The sequence below is a fragment of the Oreochromis aureus genome, linkage group 10 (assembly GCF_013358895.1).
Source record: "Oreochromis aureus strain Israel breed Guangdong linkage group 10, ZZ_aureus, whole genome shotgun sequence".
NCBI classification, from domain to species: Eukaryota; Metazoa; Chordata; class Actinopteri; order Cichliformes; family Cichlidae; genus Oreochromis; species Oreochromis aureus.
Genome location: NC_052951.1, coordinates 18,176,653 through 18,188,604, shown reverse-complemented (window position 1 = coordinate 18,188,604; position 11,952 = coordinate 18,176,653). Strand labels below are relative to the sequence as shown.

General features: G+C 40.6%; 2 protein-coding genes across 2 annotated transcripts; both read right to left on the bottom strand.

The window, feature by feature from the left end:
• Positions 1–980: 980 nt before the first annotated feature.
• Positions 981–1,991, bottom strand: LOC116334021 (olfactory receptor 146-like). Its single transcript, XM_039618782.1, has one exon. It carries the CDS (start codon positions 1,989–1,991, stop codon positions 981–983), a length of 1,011 nt encoding a protein of 336 aa, XP_039474716.1.
• Positions 1,992–8,099: 6,108 nt separating this feature from the next.
• On the bottom strand, positions 8,100–9,246 carry LOC116334020 (olfactory receptor 146-like). Its single transcript, XM_031757318.2, has one exon. The coding sequence runs from the start codon at positions 9,159–9,161 to the stop codon at positions 8,100–8,102; it is 1,062 nt and encodes a 353-aa protein (XP_031613178.2). The 5' UTR covers positions 9,162–9,246.
• Positions 9,247–11,952: the final 2,706 nt, after the last annotated feature.

Genomic DNA, 11,952 nt, shown 5'->3' with positions numbered 1-11,952 from the left:
GAAGCTTTGCGATTTTAAGACTGCTGCATCCCTCTGCAAGATATCTCACTATTTTTGACTTTTCTGAGCCTGTCAAGTCCTTCTTTTGACCCATTTTGCCAAAGGAAAGGAAGTTGCCTAATAATTATGCACACCTGATATAGGGTGTTGATGTCATTAGACCACACCCCTTCTCATTACAGAGATGCACATCACCTAATATGCTTAATTGGTAGTAGGCTTTCGAGCCTATACAGCTTGGAGTAAGACAACATGCATGAAGAGGATGATGTGGACAAAATACTCATTTGCCTAATAATTCTGCACTCCCCTGTATAAAATATTTAGCTTTTATTAAATAGTTATCTGAATCTTACAACCAAAGTTTGTATAATAATACACAAGATTGGCTGTAGACCATTGTTCATCATTCAGAACACTATGTAAAAATAACAAAAACAAAAAGTGAATGCGAAAGTGCATACATATTTATTTTATGTGTTTGATGTGTGTCGGGCGTGGTCTGCAGTGCCGCTGCAGGGGAGGTGGACCCACGGTGTAAAGTCTGTGCTCTCTTGGCTGTTTTTTGGGTGTGTGTTGGGCTATGAGTTGAAAAGCTACGGCTGCCTGTGTGGGTACACCAGCCATGTGTGAAAAGTGGTCCATAACGTAATGCTTCAAAGCATGTTCATGCAAACATTGTCGGGTCTGCCGTGATACAATGGGACTTCTGCTCATGAACCTCTGTGCACAGCGCCTGCAAATCGGGGCTGTACTGAAGTCACCTCATCTTTACCCAAAACTGTAAGCTGTCATCTGTGAGGCGCGAGCGGTGTTTGTTTTATCATAATTCATGGTGGAGAATGGCTGCTCTGCTGAGTTTTGCTCTCTGTAGCCGTATGAATGGCAAACTACACTGATTAGCAGCGGCATAGGCACACATAAAATTTCTTCTGAAATTTTCGCTTTCTAGTTTCAATATGTTATTCTATAACACTCCTCTACGATTTAATATAGCAGTGATTACAAGGTCTCGTTTTTGCTTTCATGCGATTGAGATAAATTCTTTTGCAAAGCTTCTTAACTGCATTCATCACTTCTTCTGTCTTCAAAGCATATACAATAGGATCGAGCAAAGCTGGTATGGTGTGTGTCAATGTGGAATTTATCATTCTGGCATTAGGATCAATGTAGGAGGCCATTACAGCTATGTTAGTGATTCCAGTTGGCAAGAAGAACATGACCACAAGGATCAGGTGAGAAGTACACGTTTTTAATGCTCTGAGTCGCTCCTCTCTTGATGTGGTCCTGCTCAGTGCTATGAAAATACAGACATATGTGGCTATTATGAATATAAGAGGAATAATGATGAGTATACAAACAAGTGCAAATCCCACGTTGTAATTTAAAGCTGTATCATTACAAGCCAGACGATAAACTGGTCCATGATCACAGAAAAAGCTGTTAACCACCAAAGATCTACAGAATGAGAGACGATTAATAAGCCCAGCCATGGTTGCTATTACACTCACCAAAAAAATCCATACAAACAGCAGAATTGCAGTAATTGATGTTTCAGTCACAATATTATGATACCTTAAAGGGAAACAAATTGCTATAAGTCTGTCATATGCCATAGTGACAAGTGTCCATGACTGCACACTTGCAAAGAAAATAACAAAGAACATATAACTTAAACAGGCCTCATAGATGATGTATCTCCTGTCAAACAGAAAAGTATCTAAGAGTTTGGGGATGAGAGCTGTGCTCCCACACAAATCTGTCAAAGCCATGTTGAACACAATCATGTATTTAGGAGTATGAAGAGTCTTTACCAGCCAGATAACTGAGAGAAGAAAGCCATTACCCAAAACAGTCATGATGTAGACAAAACACAGGAAGATATAGAAATACCTAATATGAGGGATGTTGGAAAATCCACTGAGATAAAACTTTGCAGGGCGAACAAATGTGATATTAAAGATGGTAATGGTTTTATCTTCTGCTCCCATTGCAGATATTTGTTTCCCTAAACATAAAAACAGTAGAATAGAATAAAGCATAATGAGTTACTTCATTGTTGCTGTGCAAAAAAACTAAATTCACCCAAGACCACAGAGCATTGCACAAGTGGGTTATACTGTGAAAGATGTGCCGCTTATATATTACCTCTATCACTGTGTGACAACTCTATCAGAGTTTATGTCATCAATATGATGACGTAACTGTTTAATTTTGTAAGAGCACTGAATCATTAATGGAAAATGCTTAAAACAGCACTGGAAGCAGTAAAAAGTTTTAAGTGTCTTAAACTGAGTTGTGTCTGAGTTAGTTTAAACAAGCAAAATTTGAATTGAAGCCACTAAGAGCTATTAACGCTATTTGTTTGTGTGTGGAAGGCTGATGGGGACACTCAAGTTTGTAAATGCAATAATTTGTACCATAGGTGCATCTACTAAAATCTCAGATGAGTTTGAATCTCAGTGACCTTGACCTCAAAGTCAAGGTCATGTAATGACCCCATGATGTTTCAACGTCTGATGCAGGCCACAATGAGTGATTTGGTCTTTCAGATTGTGTTGATCTATTTGGATGATCTATTCGTGTTTTCAACAACATTCCAGGATCACCTTGTGAGACTGTTTTGAAGAGACTGAGGGATACGGGGCGTATCCCTCAGTCTCTTCTCAAGGTTAAGGTTGAAAAATGCCATTTCCTCCGACTCAAGTTCAAGTTTCCCGGTCATGAAGTGTCGGCTCAGGGGATAAGCACTGATCCTGACAAGATAAGCGCTGTGGCAAAATGGCCCATCCCCAGTACTGTGATAGAGCTAAGTTCCTTTTTGGAATTTTGCAGTTAGTATAAGAGATTTATTGAGGGCTTTTTCCTAACTGCAGGGCCACTCCATGATGTAGTGAACGTCTGAGTTAAGAAGACCAGTCACGGCAGGGCTAAACAGCTTTTTGCTTCAGCCTGGATGTCACAGTGCTTACAAGCTTTTGAATTGCTTAAGGAAAAGTTGACTAGTGCCCCTGTTCTAGGCTATGCTTCGTTCTCCAGAGGCCTGGTAATGAACTAATCATTTGATTCAGGTGTGTTGACCCAGGGTGATATCTAAAACCTGCAGGACACTGGCCCTTGAGGCCTGGAGTTGCCCACCCCTGATGTACACAGTAGTGCCTCTAGAAGGAGGGCCAGTGAAAAGAGTGCACAGATCTAACTTGAGGCCATGTGTCGGGTCTAGCAAAGGCTACATGACTAAGAAGTCAATTCTGAAAATGAGCACCAAGAGTCTGACACTGAGTTTGAGCACCCAGAGTTTGCCTTGGTGGAGGAGGTCCGGTACACAGTGGAGCGGTCAGCGGCTCAGGAACCTGAAAATTTGGTTCCAGTGGTTGACGATTCTGGAAATCATTTGGAAAATGGAACTGAAAATATGGTGGAGGGTGAGGATCTACTAAGGCAAGAGAGCAGCAACAACTCTGATAACCTTGCCAGGAAGCATTGGATTCTCCAGAGAGGAATCAGTGAAAACCTGTTCCAGCTCCTAGGAAAATGAAAAAAGGGAAAGCGGAGGCAGATCCGTCCACACCTGCCACACGCAGGAGTAGGAGAAAAACAGCAGGGATACACACTCCTTCAGTCCAGATGTACACTCCCAGGTGTTAGCCGGTATGGTTCTCTACACCACCAAGTGTATATAGATATAGATAGATACACAACACAAATGCTACAGCAAGGGGGAGCCAGAACAACGGGTCAGGAGGGAGATATACATCAGCCCCACCCAAGATTAGGTGGGTACCAAGCCCCAAGTGAGATGGAAGGAGTGTTGAGTGCGAGAGGAACTGACCTGACCAGCTCATCTACACCATGGCAGCAGATATCAGTGAGATGCTTGGCTACAAGATGAACAGCCTCAAGGCAGGAGGCAGAGAATAAACAGGAGAATAAACAAGCTTTTCTCCACTTAACCATCCAAGGTGTACTCTCAGTGGCAGGGGAACAAAATGACAACAGCACAAACAAGGCTGGAGACTGACCAACACTGGAAGAGCATATGGGAGAAGGAAGCAACTAGTGATGGGTCGGTCGCGAACGAAATGGCTCTTAGAGCCGGATCTTCATGGGGTTTGTTTTTTTTCCTTTCTCTCACCCTCTCTCTCGCACTTTTTTTCCGCATCACTCCGCACGCGAGCCTTGTGCTTTGCGCTGGGAAGAGGGGGGAGGGGCGCTAGTTACACTCGCAGTAACACAGGAACAGAGCGGGAGGGAGAGAGAGAAAGAGAGCCAGGGACAACAACGTCACATTAGAAAGATATAGTAATCATCCACAACTATTTTCAGTTGCGGATGATAAAGGATTCAGAAAGTTTATTCACGCAGGCCCATTTGACAGACAATATGCATGTTGTTTTTGTTTTCATATTTTTTTTTTTGTTTTGTGTTGTTTCACTTTAAATTTGTTTAAAAGGAAAAAGCTGAAAATTTAAATAGTTAAAAGTTGAAATGTGAATAGTTGCTTTTTTGTATTATATGACTTATTTATTACATTTTATGTGGAGTGAATAAATAAAAGTATATTTACGGTGGCCCCTAGAGACAAAGCACGTACAAACTCCAAAACACGTACAAACTTCGAAGCACGTACAAAAGACAACAGAAGTGCTCCAGAATGCTAGGCGCAGTGTTGAGCTTTGGTTACCTAGTGGCTACACAAGCCAGGAAGTACCAATGACCGGATTTGGTGTGTGGTAGTAACAGGTAAATGAACATTATTTGAATATATATGAGTGCTTGTGTATAAATACACAAACAATACACATATGCTTTTAATTGTCTAATTTAAGTCATCTAGGTAGCTCTGTTTGTGTCAGGGTAGGTGTAGAAAACAGGACTCGTATGCAGGACTCCTTTGGGAGAAGACAGTGGATTTATTTACAGTGCGGTAAAGGTGCAACAGTTCAATATATATAGTGATGGGGTGCCCAGGTGTGGTCTCCTCCTTCTCCTCCTAGCAGTGCTCGTGGCCATGAAGTGAAAACATACGTAGTGACTCCTTCCAAACAGTAATCCCAAAAGGTGGTCCAGCTCCCGTGATCTCTCTCTCCGTTTCCCTCCTAGTGGCAAACACACAAACACACGCAGAGTAACTAAACAATCCTGAGCTCAACATAAACTGCCACAAAAAACCGTCGGCGCTGCTCTACCGTGCTTCACACAATGATCCAGCGCTGACTGACGCCGATCGCCCTGTTAAGACGGCAGCCCGGGAGATGGCGGATAATTGGTTACAGCTGGTCGGCTCCGATCAACAACAAGTGCGGTCAGTCTCTGCGCGGGAACACTCTCGGGAATGCTCGTCACCGCTCGGAGGTAAACAATCCCGTTACGAGAGCGAGAGAGAGAGAGAGAGGGAGAGAGAGGAAGGAGCAACATACACACAATAACGCATGGGCAGGCAGCCAGGCAAGGGCTGTCGGACCATGACAGTTTGGGAAGTTCAGTTAACGCTAGAAATGTGTTTTGGAGTTTGTACGTGCTTTGTCTCTAAGGGCCACCGCATATATTTATATATAAACATATATAAATAAAACCACTTTGTTTTTTACATTAGTAATTCCTTTTGTGCATAATTTTATATTATTGTTAATAATAAATCAATTAAAGCAACAAAACAACCTGAAGATCCGGTTCGGAGCCGAAAGAGCCGGTTCTTTTTAGTGAGCCGAGCCGAAAGAGCTGGTTCTCTAAAAAGAGCCGAAAATCCCATCACTAGAAGCAACCCATAACTAGGGCTGGGTATCGTCACTGATTTCTATAATTGATTCGATTCTGATTCACAAGGTCCGTATTCGATTCGATCCCCAATTCAATTCAATTCAATTCAATTCAACTCAATTCAATTTTGACTCAGTCAGAAATATTATAATTCTGATCATTTATCAGTACTGACCCTTGTGAGACTTCATCAGAGGTGTAAGCATCACAGCAGATGCCTTTGTGTCAAAATGACTGAGGATAAAACACAGAAAAACATGAATGAGATTTTCTTGGCCTGACTTTTTATAATAATAATAATAATAATAATAATGCATTGGATTTATATAGCGCTTTTCAAGGCACCCAAAGCGCTTTACAATGACATTATTCATTCACGCTCACATTCACACACTGGTGGAGGCAAGCTACGGTTGTAGCCACAGCTGCCCTGGGGCAGACTGACAGAAGCGAGGCTGCCATATCGCGCCATCGGCCCCTCTGGCCAACACCAGTAGGCGGTAGGGTAAAGTGTCTTGCCCAAGGACACAACGACCAGGACAGAGAGGCCAGGGATCGAACCGGCGACCTTCCGGTTACAGGTGCCCATGGAAGGACAGGCCCCTGCACAGTATGTACCACCACCAGATAGAGGAGGAGACTGACATACAAAAATCCTACCAGTGGCTAGTCAAAGCCGGACTGAAAGACAGCACAGAGGCACTAATCATGGCAGCACAGAACAAGCTCTGAGCACAAGATCCATAGAGGCTGGGGTCTATCACACCAAGCGAGACCCCAGGTGCAGGCTGTGTAAAGATGCCCCTCAGACAATCCAGCACATAACAGCAGGGTGTAAGATGCTAGCAGGCAGGGCATACATGGAACGCCATAACCAAGTGGCCAGCATAGTGTACAGAAACATCTGTGCCCAATACAGCCTGGAAGTCCCGAGGTCAAATTGGGAGACACCCCCTAGGGCAGGGGTCCCCAATCCCAGTCCACGAGGGCCGGTGTCCTGCAGGTTTTAGATCTCACCCTGGGTCAACACACCTGAATCACATGATTAGTTCATTACCAGGCCTCTGGAGAACTTCAAGACATGAGAAGGTAATTTATCCATTTAAATCAGCTGTGATGGATCAAGGACACATCTAAAACCTGCAGGGACACCGGCCCTCGTGGACTGGGATTGGGGACCCCTGCCCTAGGGTGATGGAGAATGACTGAGATAAGATCCTGTGGGACATCCAGATGCAGACGGACAAAATGGTGGTGGCTAACCAACCGGACATAGTGGTGGTAGACAAACAGAAGAAGACGGCCGTAGTGATAGATGTTGCAGTTCCCAATGACAGCAACATCAGGAAGAAGGAACGAGAAGCTTGAGAAATACCAAGGGCTCAGAGAAGAGCTCGAGAAAATGTGGAGGGTGAAGGTAACGGTTGTTCCAAGTGATAGTCGGAGCACTAGGTGCAGTGACTCCCAAACTAGGCGAGTGGCTCGAGCAGATTCCAGGAACAACATCGGAGATCTCTGTCCAGAAGAGCGCAGTCCTAGGAACAGCTAAGATACTGCGCAGGACCCTTAAGCTGACAGGCCTCTAGTAGAGGACCCGAGCTTGAAGGATTGACCGCCCACAGGGGCAAGTGGGGAATTTTATATATATATATATATATATATGTGTGTGTGTGTGTAATTCAGTCACCCAATTAATCAATATGAGCTGGTGAACACTTCACAAATGTGTATGGTATTAATCATATAATAAGACTAATGAACACTAGTTTCGTAAGCATTTAGAAGCCTTTAAAAAACAAAGAACAACTATTTTCAAAAATTACATGCACATAGTTCAAATGAGGGACCATGAGCATTTACATAACATTCTACACACCGCTTAGATCTATAAAATACCACAAGTATAAAGTTAGTGTTTATCACTATTTTATATACTCAATCATGTATAATACTCAAATTATACAAAAAACATTGCAGCTTGCATAAACAGTATATCAGCTAAAATGCTCCCTAAGAAACTATTTTCAATATGAAATATGTTCAGTTTGCTCTCTTATGTAGTCAAGTAAATAATAAAAACATAAGCAGATAATCTGGTGGAAAAATTCTGAGAAAACTTTAGTATTTATTGCTTTTTTTTCAAACTGAAAGACAATACAGTCAGAACTGCAATTTGTTTCATGCATAATTTCATATTTAAATTCTACCTATAGCAGTGTACAGTCTTAACAACAGTCCACAACATATTATGAAACACTTGGTTCTACTGGTATAATTTATGGCTATTGCACTGTATTACCAATGAGTAAGTTAATATCAACATGTTTTTCTGTAACACCCTATGATTTAATATAGCAGTGATTACAAGGTCTTGCTTTTGCTTTCATGCGATTGAGATAAATTCTTTTGCAAAGCTTCTTAACTGCATTCATCACTTCTTCTGTCTTCAAAGCATATACAATAGGATCGAGCAAAGCTGGTATAGTGTGTGTCAATGCAGAATTTATCATTCTGGCATTAGGATCAATGTAGGAGGCCCTTGCAGCTATGTTAGTGATTCCTATTGGCAAGAAGAACATGACCACAAGGATCAGGTGAGAAGTACAAGTTTTTAATGCTCTGAGTCGCTCCTCTCTTGATGTGGTCCTGCTCAGTGCTATGAAAATACAGACATATGTGGCTATTATGAATATAAGAGGAATAATGATGAGTATAGCAACAAGTGCAGATGCCATGTTGTAATTTAAAGTTGTATCATTACAAGCCAGACGATAAACTGGTCCATGATCACAGAAAAAGCCTTTAACCACCAAAGATCTACAGAATGAGAGACGATTAATAAGCCCAACCATGGTTGCTATTACACTCACCAAAAAAATCCATAAAAACAACAGAATTGTAGTAATTGATTGTTCAGTCACAATACTATGATACCTTAAAGGGAAACAAATTGCTATAAGTCTGTCATATGCCATAGTGACAAGTGTCCATGACTGCACACTTGCAAAGAAAATAACAAAGAACATATAACTTAAACAGGCCTCATAGATGATGTATCTCCTGTCAAACAGAAAAGTATCTAAGAGTTTGGGGATGAGAGCTGTGCTCCCACACAAATCTGTCAAAGCCATGTTGAACACAATCATGTATTTAGGAGTATGAAGAGTCTTCACCAGCCAGATAACTGAGAGAAGAAAGCCATTACCCAAAACAGTCATGATGTAGACAAAACACAGGAAGGCATAGTAATATCTAATATGAGGGATGTTGGAAAATCCACTGAGATAAAATTTTTCAGGCCGAACAAATGTGTTATTAAAGATAGTAGTGGTTTTATCTTCTGTTCCCATTGCAAATATTTGTTTCCCTAAACATAAAAACAGTAAAATAGAATAAAACATAATGAGTTACTTGATTATTGCTGTGTAAAAAACTAAACTCCCCTGACACCCTATCAAGTGACTAGTATAAAAAACTAAACTCACCCTTGACCACAGAGAATTGTAAGTAGGTTGCACTGTGAGAGATGTACCATTTATATATCACCTCTACGGCTGTGTGACAGTGAAAAGTCAGGTAGGTGTGCCCCTTACTATCAGGGTTTATGTCATCATGAGATGATGTAACTGTTTAATTTTCTAAAAGCTTTTCATTATTATAAAATAATATTTAAATTTAAACTATGAAAGCACATTTTCACAAAGAATGAATAAATAATCCTCTCATACATATGCATACACACACAGGTACTATAGTTACATCACTCCTTGCTCTTTGTGTCTGGAAAGCTGATTGGGTATTGTCGACACATGAACACTCGGCAGGCACATGAACACTATGCATGCTCAAGTTTGTGAATGCAAAAACTCATAATATAGGTACAACTACTAAAACATTTGGATGAGTGTAAATCTCAGTGGTCAAGTTTCCTAAAAATCTTGTGAATTTGATAATTTGATCTTTAAAGAGGTTTATCCTTTGATTTGAACCTCAGTCCTTGCTATTTTAAATAGCAGTATTACTTTCAGTGTGGTTCCCGATGGTTTTAAACATGCAATAGTAAATCCTTTATTTAAAAAACTGGCCTTGATCTCTCAGTTTGCTCAAATTTTAGACCGATCTCAAAACATCCCTTTCAAAGTTATTGGAAAAAAATAGTTTTTATCCAACCGAATACGTTTTTGGATGATAATGGTATTATGGAGGTTTTTCAGTCTGGTTTTAAGCATCTACATTCCACTGAAACAGCACTTTTACAGGTTTTTAATGACATCCTTTTAGCAAATGATTCTGGATTCTTGTAATTCTTGTGCTTTCAGATTTTACTGCAGCGTTTGACACTGTGGTCAACAGTATTCTTATCTCCTGTTTGGAACGCTGGGTTGAGATTAAAGGTGCAGCACTGGATTGGCTTTGTTCCTATTTGAGTGGCAGAACATTTAGTGTTAATGTTGAAAACTTCTTTGTTCACCTAAGCCCTCTTTTTGTGGTGTGCCTCAGGGCTCAATCCTTGGTTCTCTTCTTTTTTTCATTGTACTTGCTCCCTTTGGGCTTCATTCTTTGAAAACATGATCATGAAATCCCTTCACACGGACAAACTAAATAACACAGACGAACCGACGATGAGCACAGGTAGACACACACCATAAATACACATGGAAGGGAATGAGGAATGGCCAAAACAGGAGGGAGACACAGCTGATCCTTATTGACATCACAAGAAACGAGACACAGACTTTCAAAGTAAAACAGGAAAAACACACAGACCGCGAACAGAGGAGACACACGGGCAAGAATGACCCGACACTAAACAGGAGGGAGTGCAAAACAGAAAACATAACCAGAACACAAGATAATATTCATTAATACAAAAGCCCCGAGTCACAGACTCAGGACCATGACATCCTTAGATGATAAAAGGCAGTCCTTGTTGTCTCCTTTACATGAGACTCGAAGGAGAGCACAAACCACACACCCAAGTTCTTTACCTTGTCTTTGCAATTTATGACAAGGTCATCAATTCAAAGTACTGAAATTTTTGTGATCCAATGACCATCAAATCCGTCTTATCAGTATTAAGAAGCAGGAAATTATCAGATAACCAGCCCCTAATTGCAAATAGACAAGCTTGTAATTTAGACAATTCAGCACAGTTTCCAATGGTTAAAGGAACATAAAGCAAATATAGACTTACAGGTTGAGAAATATAATCCGGGCAGGTGGAAACTAAACCCAAGTCTTTTACGGGATGAACAATTCATGGCAACATTAAAAGATGATATTAACTTTTTTGGGGATGTAAATATTGGGACCACAGAGAGATTGGCTACTGTATGGGACGCCCTAAAGGCCTTTATTAGAGGCAAATGTCTGGGATATAGTTCAAAGAAGGCAAAAGAAAGTAAACAAAAAATACAGACTTTGGTAAAACAGATAAGTCATTTGGAAAAACAATTGGCAGAAAATTATGTAGAGAGTAACTTCAGAAAAATATGCCAATTGAAGTTTAATCTTCATGAAATTTATAATAAGAAAGCAGAGTATGCATTGTTCAGGCTTAAAACAAATTTCTATGAGACTGGGGAAAAACAGGACAGTTATTGGCTAGACAACTTAAACGGCTAGAAAATCAAAGTGTGATCACGTCAATTAAAAAAGATGAAAAATTGATGACATCATCTGGGGATATTAATGCCATTTTCAAATCATTTCATGAGGATCTCTATACTTCTGAGATCACGGCTAGTATAGAAGAATTGGAATCCTTTTTTGATAAATTAACAATACCAAAAGTTCTTCCGGAAGAAAAGGGCCGATTGGAGGCACCTATTACAGAGGCAGAAGTTAAAAAAGCCATTAATGCAATGAAAACTGGGAAGTCACCGGGTGTAGATGGCTTTACAGCCGAATATTATCAAAAGTTTACAGATATACTTGCCGCATTTTTAACTAAAGTATTTCAGGAAGCTTTCCAATATGGCACACTTCCTGAAAGTTTCAATCAAGCTATTATAACTCTCTTGTCAAAAGATGATAAAGATTTAACTGACCCAACCAATTTTAGACCTATTAGTTTAATAAATGTGGATTGTAAAATACTGTCAAAGATCTTAGCAGCAAGATTAGAGACGGTGTTGCCACGAATTGTTCACAAAGACCAAGTGGGGTTTATTAAGCATCGATCATCAGCTG